This window comes from Podarcis erhardii (assembly GCF_964252035.2).
Source record: "Podarcis erhardii genome assembly, chromosome: 2".
In the NCBI taxonomy this organism is placed as follows: Eukaryota; Metazoa; Chordata; class Lepidosauria; order Squamata; family Lacertidae; genus Podarcis; species Podarcis erhardii.
Window position 1 is genome coordinate 109,112,618 of NC_138498.1, and position 15,591 is coordinate 109,128,208.

At 42.3% G+C, this 15,591-nt stretch overlaps 3 protein-coding genes across 3 annotated transcripts in view; 2 read left to right on the plus strand and 1 right to left on the minus strand.

Moving 5' to 3' along the window:
• Positions 1-15,591, minus strand: part of LOC309336893 (L-amino-acid oxidase-like) — a 268,023-nt gene that overhangs the window by 135,107 nt on the left and 117,325 nt on the right. The gene's annotated exons all lie outside the window — the stretch shown is intronic.
• LOC309337056 (olfactory receptor 2M5-like) lies at positions 8,661-12,266 on the plus strand. The gene is made up of 3 exons (XM_081853719.1): positions 8,661-9,068; positions 10,184-11,143; positions 12,203-12,266. Exons 1-3 carry the CDS (start codon positions 8,898-8,900, stop codon positions 12,212-12,214), a joined length of 1,143 nt encoding a protein of 380 aa, XP_081709845.1. The 5' UTR covers positions 8,661-8,897; the 3' UTR covers positions 12,215-12,266.
• Positions 12,240-15,591, plus strand: part of LOC309337135 (olfactory receptor 2D3-like) — a 91,769-nt gene continuing 88,417 nt past the window's right edge. Inside the window, exons 1-2 of the mRNA XM_081853844.1 lie at positions 12,240-12,309; positions 14,342-14,487. The gene's annotated coding sequence lies outside the window, so the exon portion shown is untranslated. The remainder of the gene's footprint in view (positions 12,310-14,341; positions 14,488-15,591) is intronic.

Sequence of the window (15,591 nt, forward strand, 5' to 3'; positions counted from 1 at the left end):
ACACTGACAGTCTGGAGGCATCCAGGGCGTCCAGAGCCCCTCGGAATAATTTCTGAAGGGTGGAGTTGCTTTTGAGCAGAGCTACAGCCATCACTCTCACATATGTATCATACACTGAGATTCCTCACACCTCCTCTCTTTATGCCTTTTTAAAAAAAAGAAACAGGCATATTCAGGAGCTGAACTTGAGTCACAGCTACGTCTGCTAGATGGGATGGGTACTGTGTGATCTCATGACAGATCTCTGGGTAATTTTAGTAGATTGGCAAGGATTAGAACAAGAACAACAATAACGTGGTTCTCCCGGAGGCCTGGCTCCCATAATACTGCTGACATAAAGAAAGGAGGAGGGTAAAGTTGGGAGGAGGAGGGTAAAGGAGTAAAGTTGGTAGTACAATAGCTTTGTTAACGCATTTTGGTTTCCCTGCAAATGTCCCAGTCCTCAAACACTCTGTACTTCAACTGGGAGAAAGCTGCACTCGCAGAGCTCAGGCGATGCTGGATTTTGGCATCAAATGTTGGCCCTTGTGGAAAGATAACTGCCCGAGAAGTGATCAACACTTTAACCCATTTTAAGCACACAAGGCCAAAATTATTCTGTTTTTACTTGAATCCCTCTCATAAAACACTGACAGTCTGGAGGTGTCCAGGGTGACCAGAGACCCCCGGAATAATTTCTGAAGGGTGGAGTTGCTTTTGAGCAGAGCTACAGCCATCACTGTCACATATGTAACAGACACTGAGATTCCTCACACTCACCTCCTCTCTTTATGCCTTAAAAAAGAGAGAGAAAGAAATAGGCATATTCAGGAGCTGAACCTGAGTCACAGCTACATCTACTAAATGGGATGGACAAAAAGTAAATCAGGATCTCATGACAGATCTCTGGGTAATTTTAGTAGATTGGCAAGGATTATAACAACAACAACGTGGTTCTCCCAGAGTCCTGGCTCCCACTATACTGCTGACATAAAGAAAGGAGGGTGTGGGTGTGGATTTTGCATAGAAGGATTGGGAGCTTGCTTCAATTCTGGCACTCAGAACAAATACCTGGGCTCAAAAATATTCAACTATAAGCTTCTTTCTTGCGCACCTGGCTCCAGCTGGTGGATCACAGATAAGTAATAAAAAGAGCAACAGATCCCGCAAGCTTGGAGAATCTTTGAACTGCTGCCATGCCCTGTTGGTGGATGGCGGTGAGGAAAGAAAATTGTGAAGGGAGGTATCTTTTACATGTGGTGGACTTTTAAAGAGGTAAAGGCTTTCTGGGAAATGGTATATAATGAGTTAAAGAAAATGTTTAAAAATACTTTTGTTAAAAAACCAGAAGCCTTTCTATTGGGGATAGTTGGTGAAGAGACACCAACGGGAGATAAAGTACTGTTTATGTATGCAACAACTGCGGCAAGAATTATTTTAGCCCAAAAATGGAAACAAGAAGTACCAATGAAAGAAGAGTGGCAGATGAAGATGATGGACTTTGCAGAACTGACGAAGCTGACTGGAAAAATCTGAAATCAGCATGATCAAGTATTCCAAAAGGACTGGAGTAAATTTATACGATATCTGAAAGTTTATTGTAAGCAATTAACCTCACTAGCAAGGTTGTGTGAAGACTTGTAATGAGAAATATCCTACCTTTCTATGTTTATTTAAATTTTGAGCCATTTTGTTGAAATATACTCGGAGTCGAGTGTGGATTTCATGCTCTTTATTCAGCTCATAGTGCGAGGAATGGAAACTCAGTACATAACACCCAAGCGATGGGAAGGAATCAACCTTGAGTCTGGCGCCTTAGACCACTCGGCCATCCTGACAGTTGACACTTACGGTATGCTCTCCCTAGCTGAATCCTAATTTCTGTCCATTCCTCTCCATATCACCTGGTGGTGAGGTGTAGCTAATGTGGCAGAAGATAGAATTCAAGATGACTTTAACAGGCTAGAGAACTGGACCAAAACTAACAAAATGAATTTCACCAGCGACAAATGTATGGTTCTGCACTTAGGCAGGAATAATCAGATGCACAAATATAGGATGGGGGACATCTGAAAAGGATCTATGGGTCTCCGTTTAACACAAGTAAACAGTGTGGTACAGGAGCAAAAAATGCTATTGTAATTCTAGGTTCCATCATCGTAAGTATAATGCCCACTTTCAGCTTTTTAATATCTGTTTGAAAAGCCTGGTGTGTACTATGGTTGATACAAAAACATAGAGAAACTTCAAAGGAGGTCTAAGACTTCACACTAAATTCCTTTACCAGCATTCTTTTTAAAGCACACAGGATTAATTCAGCAAGCAATTTGTACAGAAGCAAGATGGCGTTAGTTATGCCATATACAAACAGAATAAAGAAACGTTTCTGAGACCCCACACTATTAGACAGCATAAGGAAATCTTTGGGGTAATTCATAACTCACTTGACTACAAATTGGTAATGTTTCCAGATGATATTCTTCTGTTTATTGTAAAACCTCACAGTACTGTTCCAATGTTAATGCAATATACAGATGTTTTTGGCAGTATCACTGTATATACTATAAAGGTAAAGGTAAAGGGACCCCTGACCTTTAGGTCCAGTCGTGGCCGACTCTGGGGTTGCGGTGCTCATCTCGCTTTATTGGCCGAGGGAGCCGGCGTACAGCTTCCGGGTCATATGGCCGGCATGACTAAGCCGGTTCTGGCGAACCAGAGCAGCGTACAGAAATGCCGTTTACCTTCCCGCCGGAGCGGTACCTATTTATCTTCTTGCACTTTGAAATCCTTTCAAACTGCTAGGTGGGCAGGAGCAGGGACCGAGCAACGGGAGCTCACCCCGTCACGGGGATTCGAACCACCAACCTTCTGATCGGCAAGTCCTAGGCTCTGTGGTTTAGACCACAGTGCGTCCCTTATCACTCCTAATTACTTTTACTCAAATAAGGCGGGCTGTTTTCACACATCTACTCAAGCGATAAAGCCACCCTCTAACTACCCCTTAGGCATGCATGAGATATGCCCTGCCCAAGCTTGCTGAGGTGTCCCGATAAACCATAGCCTAACAGCAATCTGCCCTTTTTTGGGCATTCTTACCACAAGCCAGTAAAGATAAGCCTCTAAGTAACTCTGTGTTTTCTGATCGGCAAGTCCTAGGCTCTGTGGTTTAACCCACAGTGCCACCCGCGCTCGTCCAAATTGGAGTTGATTTTAATAGGAAATAACTTGTTGGTTTAACCGTTTAAACAATACCAATTTCATATTTGCATAAAGGTAACGGGACCCCTGACCATTAAGTCCAGTCGCGGATAACTCTGGGGTTGATCTGAATTTCAACCACACAGTGGGAAACTGTTTTAAATACTATAACAGGGGCATCTCTGGACCTTAAATTGAGGCTCATACAACAAAAAATAATATTTAGAATATACTGGACCCCATTATGTTTGTTTAAAAAAGGGCTGTCTAAGGTATCTAACTGTTGAAGATACAATAGGGATAATGCTTCTCTAAAACACGTTTTTTCATTGTCCTATATTGAAAGATTTTTGGCAGAAGGTAACCGAAACTATCAATAGAACTGTACAGAACAACCTTACATTTACAGAGCAAAATATCCTTTTGACATATGCCCAGCACATGGAACCTTCGAAAAGGAAATATGAGCGGACTCTCCATGCCCTTACTATGGCACAAAGACATACTGATGATTTCGAAAAAACAAAAATGTGGCTCCCTTCTTCGATTGGATTGAAGACTTATACAAACTCGCAACATATGAGCAACTTGCATATAAATGCAGACTTGCCATGGACAAATTCAATGATATTTGGAATCCATTCTTACAAATACATTAATAGGTTAAGATCTGGTGAAATACAATAACAACTTTGTAAAGTACAGTGCTACCTCGGGTTACATACGCTTCAGGTTACAGACTCCGCTAACCCAGAAATAGTGCTTCAGGTTAAGAACTTTGCTTCAGGATGAGAACAGAAATTGGGCTCCGGCGGCGCGGCAGCAGCAGGAGGCCCATTAGCTAAAGTGGTGCTTCAGGTTAAGAACAGTTTCAGGTTAAGTATGGACCTCCGGAACGAATTAAGTACCACTGTATACAGTTTTGGGGTTCTCCCCCTCTTTACTTTCCCTTCTACATGGGTGCTGTTTCTTTTTTTCTTTCTCTCTCTTTTATTTACAACTCACCACGTTTAGTGCACATATAATTATGTACTTTTCAATAAAGATGTCTGGGGAAAAAGAAGTATAGTGTCCAGATTGAGGGAAGTAAAAGTCCCACTCTATTCTGCCTTGGTCAGACCACACCTGGAGTCCTGTGTCCTTTTCTGACCACCACAGTTTAAGAAGGATTTCAACAATGTGGAAAGTGTTCAGAGGAGTCCGACCAAGATGATCAAAGGGTCTGGAAACTAAGCCTTATGATGAATGGTTGAGGGAGTTGGGTATGTTTAGCCTGGAGCAGAGAGATTGAGAGGGTGGTATCTGTCACATGGAAGATGGAGCAAGCTTGTTTTCTGCTGCTCCAGAGGGCAGGACCCAAACCAATGGATTTGAATTACAAGAAAGGAGAACTTTCTGACAGTAAGAGCTGTTTAACAGTGGAATGGACTACATTAGAAGGTAGTGGAGCCTCCTTCACTGGAGGTTTTTAAGCAGAGGTTGGATGGCCATCTGCCAGGAATTCTTAACTGTGACTTCTGCATTGCAGGGGTTGGACTTAATGATCCTATGGGTACTTTCCAACTCTACAATTCTGTGATTCTAGGTGGGTGAGAAAGAAAAATAAGTGCATATGTTAATGACAGAAGTTCAGAAATGCCACCCAGAGTGGCTGGGGCAACTCAGATGGGCAGGGTACAAATATTAAATTATTATAATAATATAGAAATGGGCAAGTGTGGGGGGAGAGCTCGTTGTTTGGGGTTCACTTTATGGCAGTTTCCTGTATTCATACGTAAAACTCATTTTCTAATGTAGAGAGGACTGAGTAAATCCAAAACTTCTACGCTTAGTTACAAATTTCTACGTTATGTCTAAAACATATCATGGATATATCATTATTGAAAGGTTCAGCAATTAAGGGTTAACTTTTTATTTACTTTTTCAACTTACAGCCTTGGAGAATTACTTAAGTTCACACCACAGAGAATTAAAGTCGGAACAAACTCAACAAGTGATGCAATTAGATTTGTTTATTCACTTGAGTTTAGGCCATGTTCTTTCACAGATGTGTAAGTCTTACTAATTGGACGTAAAGTATCCTGAGTATTATTTATCCATTTCTGCCTAGCGAGAGATATTTGTAATTAAGACCTCAGAAACGTTTCTCTTAGTAATAGCAATGCCCTGGATACAGAAGTGATAGAATCAATACAAAGTTGTTATTGACGAAAACTGAATTTTGTGATGGAGATCCCGGAAATAGTGGGGTCTCCATTGGAATTTAGTAGCAAATAGACTTTAGATTTTTTCCTACCATCAGTTCCAGGGAAAGCTCAGCCTCCAACATCTTAATATGCCTGGAAGTATTCTATACCTTTGCACAATTTTGTCTCTTAGGCCTGCGTCCTGTGTCCTTTAGGTAAAAGGTAAAGGACCCCTGAGGGATGTGGGTGGCGCTGTGGGTTAAACCACAGAGCCTAGGACTTGCTGATCAGAAGGTCGGCAGTTCGAATCCCCACAACGGGGTGAGCTCCTGTTGCTCAGTCCCTGCTCCTGCCAACGTAGCAGTTCGAAAGCACGTCAAAGTGCAAGTAGATAAATAGGTACCACTCTGGCGGGAAGGTAAACGGCGTTTCCGTGTGCTGTTCTGGTTCACCAGAAGTGGCTTAGTCATGCTGGACACATGGCCCGGAAGCTGTACGCCGGCTCCCTTGGCCAATAAAGCGAGATGAGCGCCGCAACCCCAGAATCGGTCATGACTGGACCTAATGGTCAGGGGTCCTTTACCTTTACCTTAAAGGACCCCTGGACGATTAAGTCCAGTCAAAGGCGACTACGGGTTTTGAGTTTTCATCTCGCTTCAGGCTGAGGAAGCCGGCGTTTGTCCACAGGCAGCTTTCCAGGTCATGTGGCCAGCAGCACTAAACCACTTTTGGTGCATTGGAACACCGTGACGGAAACCAGAGAGCACAGAAACACCGTTTACCTTTCCTTGCAGTGGTAGCTGTTTTTCTACTTGCACTGGCATGCTTTCGAACTGCTAGGTTGGCAGGAGCTGGGACAGAGCAAATGGAGCTCGCCCCATCGCGGGGATTCGAACCGCCGACCTTCTGACCGGCAAGCCCAAGAGGCTCAGTGGTTTAGACCACAGCGCCACCCACAGCAAGTGATATCCATATGCAAAAGCAGAGAAGCACTAAGTTGCCAAGCACCTAATAATGAAAAATTATTCAAGTACATTTTGCTTGTGTTGTAATCCACATTAATTAAAGTCTTGGGACAGTCTTCCCTTGGGTGATGCAGGCAGAGTTTCACTTTTTAAACCAGCTTAAAGTGCCCCTCACAGCAAAGCAATGAATAGAAGAGTTCGACCATCTTACCAGAGCAGGGCTGTAGATCGTTTTGAAGTTACACCGATGCAAAGATCAGAGACCACTTTTTGAGGAGTTGTGGTGATACTGGGTCATCTTAGTGCAATACTCAGGATTCACAGTGATACGGGTAAATATTTGATCCAACACTCCAGAACACAGCAGCAGAAAAGATCACTTAGACCATGGGTAGGCAAACTAAGGCCCGGGGGCCGGATCTGTCCCAATCGCCTTCTAAATCCAACCTGCGAATCAGCATGTTTTTACATGAGTAGAATGTGTCCTTTGATTTAAAATGCATCTCTGGCTTATTTGTGGGACATAGGAATTTGTTCATTTTTTTCCTCTTCAAAATATAGTCTGGCCCCCCACAAGGTCTGAGGGACAGTGGACTGGCCCCCTGCTGAAAAAGTTTGCTGACCCCTGACTTAGACAAGTGTTTTACTTCTGTTTCCTCTAAATGCGTTTCCTCCCTAAACCTTCCTTGGAATTATTTTCATCTTGCATTTATTCTGTCAACATTATTGGGATAATAAACCTTTTGTGATGTTACAAATGCAACATTCGGTGTATTATTTCAATTCATTGACAATTATTGGGACATTCCAATGCATATCAGAATCTTATTTACTTGATGTAAACCCTTTCATTCATGCATCAGTGTTTTGAGAACCTGGAAGCAAGAATGAGTTGGGCAGTGATGACAGTGAAGTCCTAGACATGTTTACTCAGAGGTGGGCCCCACTAGGTTCAATGGAGCTTAGGAAAGGGCAAATCTGTTGCTTTTGGATCTCAAAGTTTCTCATTTTCCCAGTTTTAAATTCAGTTCTCCACATTTATGTAGCAATTTGTTACAATACCTCCTCCTGAAAATTCATCAGCATTTTAGCACAAATTTATCCAGATTTTTGCACCCCCCAAAAAAAGGTTTAGGGGTACTCTCATTTTCCTACTCCTATTGAAATACTGCCCCTCAATGAGGCCAAACTTAAATTCACAAAATGTTTACGGGTATGCGTACCCCCAGAAAAAAGCACTGGTTTTGACTAATACACGCATTTATGCAAACAATTTCCCCTAATATAATGCCTTTTCTATACTATTTAAACCAATATGCATTTCAAGGCAATTTCCCTTTAAAATATGCCATTTGAGATGTGATTCAGGTGTTTGGGGGGGGGGGAATGCTCTGCAAAATTCAAAGACGTGAATTTTGACAGATAGGTGTGTTTTGGTTCACATATTGTTTCAGAAAGTCTGCATTAGGTAGTTTAAAATGCAAACAAAATCTAATTCCTCCTCTATCCCTACTCCCAGGTAAATGTACATGGGATTATAGCTCAAATGCTGTGTTTATACCTTTGTTTTGCGAACATTCACATTTATTAGGCAATTAAAGATGTTTTCCTTCTGCCATTCACCTTGTGCAGGAGAAGAAATTATGTGATGCCAAGGGAATACAAGACTACTGTTTGCAGAAGTTCAAGATCTTTTTCTCTCTAAAAATAGCAGCTAGTTACTAACATGTCTACCCAGAAGTAAGTTTGATGGAATTTAAAGTTAAGTGTTAGGATAGCAAGCCTAGCTTTATATCTTCTTTAAAAGAAGAATGTATGAATGAGCTTTTCCTTTTTTAAAATTTGTCAATTAATTTTTGTTGATTTTTATAAAAACAACAAATTAACAGCAAATTACTTCAAATTTAAATCAAATTCAACTGTTGGCTCCCCCCCCCCATTTCTGGTGTTTCTTTTCTCTCCTTCCTTAGCTGCTCACAATAACATAGGTAAAGGGACCCCTGACCATTAGGTCCAGTCGTGACCGACTCTGGGGTTGCGGCGCTCATCTCACTTTATTGGCCAAGGGAGCCGGCATACAGCTTCCGGGTCATGTGGCCAGCATGACTAAGCCACTTCTGGTGAATGAGAGCAGCGCACGGAAACGCCGTTTACCTTCCCGCTGGAGCGGTACCTATTTATCTACTTGCACTTTTGATGTGCTTTTGAACTGCTAGGTTGGCAGGAGATGGGACAAAGCAATGGGAGCTCACCCCGTCATGGGGATTCAAACCGCGTCCTTCTGATTGGCAAGCCCTAGGCTCTGTGGTTTAACCCACAGCGCCACCTGCGTCCCACAATAACATACTTTCCCCTAATTTCTATTCATTCCCCATCCTTCTGAATTTTCACTATCTGTGCCTGTTTTAATTCCAGCTTAGACTTTTGTTTAGCTATAGCATGTCCCCAGTTATTCAAGTATTCTTCCTTTATCTACCCATATAAATCGTGAAGGAGCTTTTCCTTTGAGTTTCGTACAAGGAGATAAAACAGCTGACTGTGAAATGTGGAACAAGCAAGCAGCCTCCTGATGGTTTTGGTCAAGGCAAAGCTGGTGTTGAAGGTTGACTGGGCTGGGCCAAGGCCCCTCATCCCAGCAGAAGGGGCTATTGACGCCTCCTGTTCATATCTGCAAACTGCTTGCTCGCTTTCCTCTTGCTTTGCCACCCCAGAAGGAATGACTGCCCAAACTACAACAGAGGTGAGGAGGAGGAGAAGCTGTCACTGCCTGCTTGCTCATTGGCTGCTTCTGACAAGTGAGCAGGGGGTGCCAGTTGCAAGGCAAAGGAGCAACACCACCTGCCAATAATTGTGGCGAGTGGGTCAGCTTCCCATAATATACACATTTTTGTGTGCGTCTTGGTTGCCTGAGGAACAATAGCCCCAAATTTGGAGAAGTTTGCATTTTGAAAGGTAACTCAGTTTGTATATTGGTTCAACGAAATCTGACTTGGGTAATATCTCCTTGAAATGGCATTCTTATTCCAGACTTTTGCCAGCACAAGACTTCCTCTCTGCATGCCCTCCCAAATCTATTCCAGAAGGTCGGGTAGGGAACCCAGAACAGAACACAATGAGGGGAGAGGGAGAAGAAATCCTGTTGCACAGGTGGAACTCCTTGCACAATCAGGATAATAATAATAATAATAATAATAATAATAATAATAATAATTTATTATTTGTACTCCGCCCATCTGGCTGGGTTTCCCCAGCCACTCTGGGCAGCTTCCACAAAGACCAAAAATACACTAATATGTCATATATTAAAAACTTCCCTGAACAGGGCTGCCTTCAGATGTCTTCTGAATGTCAGGTAGTTGTTTATTTCTTTGACATCTGATGGGAGGGCGTTCCACAGGGCGGGCACCACTACCAAGAAGGCCCTCTGCCTGGTTCCCTGTAGCTTTGCTTCTCGCAATGAGGGAATCACCAGAAGGCCCTCGGCGCTGGACCTCAGCGTCCAGGCAAAACGATGGGGATGAAGATGCTCTTTCAGGTACAACCTCATTGGCTACAATCCTCTGAAATCAATGGCCCTTAAGTGGGCCTTCTTTGAGAATATACTTTTTCTATAAAGGTGACCGCAATTAGCAAAGATATTTCCTACATAAATTTCATTCAATTATGTTTAAAAAATAATAATTCAGTTGGGGTTTTATTGGGAGTGTGTGTGTGTGTGTGTGTGTGTGTGTGTGGAGAAGCTGTCCATTTGTTGATGCTCAGTGAATTAGCCATTCGATAAAAGAAAAGAATGTGTAGAAACGTCTAGCATTTTGTGGCTTTGTTTCTCTTCCAATTGTCTCCATGCATTTTCAGATCTCAGGAGGTCAGACGAAACGAGAAATGGAACATGGAAATGGAACATCACAGACAGAGTTTGTTCTCCTGGGCATTCTAAGCCAAACAAAGCTATCAACTATTTCATTTGCTGTCTTCCTATCGATGTCCATGGTTGCTTTGCTAGGAAATAGTCTCCTCCTGGCTGTGATCCAGGTGGACTCAAGTCTTCAGACTCCAATGTATTTTTTCCTCAGTCAGTTGTCCTTCATGGATATGTGCCAAGTCCTCGTCATTGTTCCCAGAACAGCAATGGCTTTTGTAACAGAGTCCAAAACAATTTCTCTTGTTGGATGTGTGGCCCAGATTTTCCTTGTTCTGAACATAGGAGGAGCAGAGTCCCTCCTGTTGGCTGTCATGTCATATGACAGGTATGTGGCCATTTGCCGCCCTCTGCAATATGCAGTTCTCATGAGAAGAAAATTATGCTTGGTCATGTCAGCCAGTGTGTGGATTTCATCTTTCCATTATGCATTGATGAAAGCGATTTATTTACTAACTCTTTCATACTGTGGATCAAACGTGATAAACCATTTTTTCTGTGAGTTCCACGTCCTGATAAAGTTGTCCTGCTCAGATACATCCATCTTTGAAACAGTGTCGTTATTAATTGGTAGCCATTTATTGCTTCTGTTCCCCTTCTCCATCGTTGTGGCCTCCTACGTATCCATCCTTCTGCAGATTCTGAGGGCTAAGCGTTCAGCGGAAAGAAGCCACAAAGCACTGGGCACCTGTTCGTCACACTTGTGTGTGGTAGCCATCTTCTATGGGTCGGCCATCTTGCGGCACCTAAGGTCAGCCTCCTCCTACTCAGCAGAGAGGAACCAGATTTTTGCTGCATTGTGCACAATTGTCACCTCAACTGTGAATCCTTTTATATATAGCCTGAGAAATCGGGATGTACTAGCAGCATTAGGGAAACTGTTCAGGAAACTGAAGGTACTTCCGTAAAAACATTGGAAGAGCCCTTCTGGATCTTTTTGATATTTGGAGTTTTGGAAATTGCAAAACAATAATAATAATGAGCTATGCACCTAGGTTTTCTATCAGTAAACACAATGAAAAACACAGCAATCATAATCGTAGATGACTTGCTGTAAATACAGGGACTAAAACTTTATTAGCATTTATGGGTATATATTTCCATGAGGATTGTTCCTGGTACAACCCCACACCTCAGTTATCTTGAAAGGAAGTCATTGTATTATCATTACCCTTTCAAGTTTTAATGGCAGTACTCCAGATATGTTCTATATTGTGTCATTGTCCTATCTACAGTGGAACTTTTCACACACTGCCTGAAAAGTGTTTAGGAAGCTGAGACCATATTTCATGGTGTGGCGTTCGTATGGAGCCCCCGGTCGGCTCACGGACTATTGACCCGTACACCACTAATCCGCTGCCACCAACCAGGTCCTCCCCGGTAAATCACTTAGTCTCGGTAAGTTTTCAAGTTAACCACAAAGTTTGTAGTTTATTGCCAGCACAAAATAAACTTTAATTGCATTCGAAACACTGTTCACCCTTTTACCCTCCTAGTCTTATTTTATCCTGTCTGTAACTCTTCTACCTCCTCTCACACAAGAACCAACTGCACTAACTGTCTCTCTATTTCCAACTGTCTGCCAACCTCTTTCCCAACCGCTCCTTCCCAACTGTCTAAACCTCTGGCTAAGCCCTTTTAAAAATAGGTAGGCTCCGCCTCTGGCTTTTCTGTTGGTCTACCTATTAACTCTTTCTCTCCCCCTGTAGAGACATTTCCAAAAGAACGGGCAAACGCCACACATGGAAACACCATCCTTTCTAGGCATGGGTTGAAGCGGTTTCTCCTTTGCCCTCAGAATCTCACCCTTTAGTGCTACATCAGAGCAAAAGTCAATGCGGATGCTTGCTCTGATTCAGCAGTCAATAGAGAGCATAAAACCACAACAAAGACCCTAAGAAAAGCCTGTTGGGTCAGGCCAATGGCTCATATAGTCTAATGTCATGTTCTTACAGTGGCCAACCTGATATCTATGGAAATCTCATGAGGAGGACCCAAGCAGAAGAGCAGAAAGGCAGTTTCCAGAAGCATACAGCCAACCTTGAAGGGTTATGGAGCAGGGGTAATCTTAAATATGAGTATTGTGCTATGTTCTATGAACTGGACACTAAGGGCCATGTAAAGATCTTGTTCTTAGATTTATCTAAGATAAATGAAGACTAAATTTAATCGAGCACAATAAGTGGGCATATACACCAGCTTTCCTGCAGACAAGTTAAGACAAGAGCCTCAAGATACAATTTGCATATTTTTTTTTTTAATAAAAAAATTATTTATGATTTTCAATTTTATACATTCCAATATTTTACAATTATTTAAACATTTCAAAAACTTGACTTCCTTCCCCCTCTTAATGCAGTTCCTTAAATTTATTATTTTTATTTTCTGCATATTCCAAATTAACTTAATCATTTACTCATCTACTTTAAACGTATAAAACTGCAGGTTATTACAGTACAATAGTCCTGCCAATGTTCTTATCTGTTTACAGTTTGTTTGAAAATATTCAATAAACCATTTCCATTCTTTTATAAAAAGTTTGTTATTTTGATTTCTTATTTTTCTGGTAAATTTCACCATTTCTGTGTATTCCATAAGTTTTTTTATCCATTCTTCTTTCACTGGGACTTCTTCTTTTTTCCATTTTTGGGCAAATAACATTCTTGCCGCTATAGTTGCATACATGAATAAATTTCTATACAGTTTGGGTAGTTCTGTCCCTATAACCTGCCCCCCTCAATCTTTTGGCAATTTGCATAGTTTTTGGAATATGAGTAGATTGGTAAGAACATTAACTATTTTCCAGATGGGATGTGGGGAACCTGTAGCCTTCTAGATGTTGTTAGACTCCAACTCCCATCAGCTTCAGCCAGCTGGGTCAGGAATGATGGGTGATGAAGTCCAACAAATCTGGATAGACCAACATACACTCTTTAGAGGAATGGAATCTTTTGTGTGGAGTCAGGACATATGCAAAAAATATGTGTATATCTTTAACGTCATGCCTAATAATTTTATAAATTTCCACCATGTCATCTCTTACTTGCCTTTTCTCAAATTCTCAAAAGTCTCAAATTCTGCAACTTTTCCTCACCAGGGAGTTGCTCCAGCCCCTTAATCACTTCGGTTGCCCTTTCTGAAACTTTTCCAACTCTACAATATCCTTCTTGAGGTGAGGCAACCAAATCAATAGGTTCAAAAGGACAGGTCAGTTTGAGGATGGCCAGAAATGAAGGGTACCCCTGGGTAACACAGCAAATGCACAAATTCCACTTCAGGTTCATGATCTGGAAACGAAAAGGTAAATGTAGAGGATTCTACATAAACATCAATGGGTAGAACTGCAATCACATAGCTTACAGAATTCCTTAGAGCAATGTTTCCATCAACAACTTCTTAATTAAGGACTTGGGACCAATTTCCCTAAGGTCACCAAGAATACTTTACTAGATATTTGAAACTTTGAAGTGCCTGAGGAATGCAAATATTGCTCTTTAGTTCTTTCTCAGGTGATTTTCACCATGCTGCCAAGAGAACTAAAACTGGGGCATTCTGAAGAACTCTGCAGCCCGAGCCGCTGAGACAGAGGCTGAAATCATCATGGGTAAAAACAAAACAAAACAAAACAAACTAAGATGACACAACTTAGGGCTTCCAGAACTGAGATGCTGCTATTTTGAAGAGCATCCTCATTTCAGTAAATCAGAATACCTGATGTTACGAGGTATTTCTATTAATCGGTATAGCTTTCTCATAGATTTTATTTAGAGCTGTTGTTGTTGCCTCCTCCATCCAAAATGTCCTCCAAAGTCTTTTCTATATGGTAAGGTAAAAGGTAAAAAGGTAAAGGACCCCTGGACGGTTAAGTCCAGTCAAAGGCGACTATGGGGTGCGGCACTCATCTCGCTTTCAGGCCAAGGGAGCTGGCATTTGTCCACAGACAGCTTTCCTGATCATGTGGTCAGCATGACTAAACTGCTTCTGGCACAACAGAACACCGTGACGAATGCCAGAGAGCACGGAAATGCTGTTTACCTTCCTGCCACAGCGGTACCTATTTATCTACTTGCACTGGTGTGCTTTCGAACTGCTAGGTTGGCAGAAGCTGGGATAAAGTGATGGTTCTGTGGTCTAAACCGCTGAGCCTCTTGTGCTTGCCGATCAGAAGGTCGGCAGTTCAAATCTGCTTGATGGGGTGAGCTCCTGCCTCTTCTATATATCCAGAAATGTGCACATGAAGGTAAGTGGCTTTGTTTTTGCTTTGGTGGGGCTTTTATTGAGCGATGGCTCTTGATAGTACAGATTTTATAAGCATTTCCCAACACTAGAAAAAAAATGGCTGCCTAGGTCCTTGGGTGGCAGTGAATGAGAAAGAAAGTAGAATCAACACCATGCCTAATAGCAGCCAGATCCAAAATAAGTGATGCTCAACAAGATTCAGCCTTGAAGCGTGAGATCTAGCCACTGACTGGAAAAACCCACAGCCGTTCTCCAATTCGTAAGAAATGGACCAGATGGGTACTTAATGTTTCAGAGATGCAGGTACCTTAGTGCAGCCAACATGCAGTGTCGTCATCACGAACAACACCATCAATTTATATCTATACCACTCTTTGGCCAAGGCCCACCAAGGCAGTGAACAGACAAATACAAAATGGGGGGAAATGCTAAACCAAAGTGCAATACAATCAATCAATAAGAACCTTCTTCTTTGGCAATCACTTGTAGCCGAGTAAGATTGTCTTCCATAAACACAGTTTTAACAATGAGTCCGTAAGTGACTGTGGAGGCCAGTTCTGGATCCACACGTCCTTCCACAGTGGGGACATTGGTTTCCGGGCAGGTGTTTATCATGGTGAGGGTTTGCCAAGAGTGCCTTCCTCTTAGCACATTTCTCCCTTTTGTCCTGAGTTTGAGTGTCTTCAAAGCCCATGACACCTTTGGTAAAGGCTGCTCTCCAACTGGAGCGCTTGCAGGCCAGTGTTTCCCAGTTGTCGGTGTTTATACTAATTTTTTTAGATTTGCCTTGAGACAGTCTTTAAACCTCGCAGTTATAAGAATGCAAAACAGCAACAGCAAAGGTGCACCACAAACAACACATTACACATTTATGACTTGAATATGTGCTCCCGCCACAAACACAAGGGTGTCCAGAAACAACTGGTTTCCAGGGTGAGGCTGGCTGGGTTCACCTTTTGGCACCTCAGCAGGTAGCAGTTTTCTAGCCCCAGGCACAACAGCAGGTGCAGTAAAGAGGGGCTGGGGTGGCTGAAGTTGGAATCCACCTCCCAGCTAGAAAACAGTCCTATTACTGCTACTTGCCACATGTTGGATGGTTTTGAGC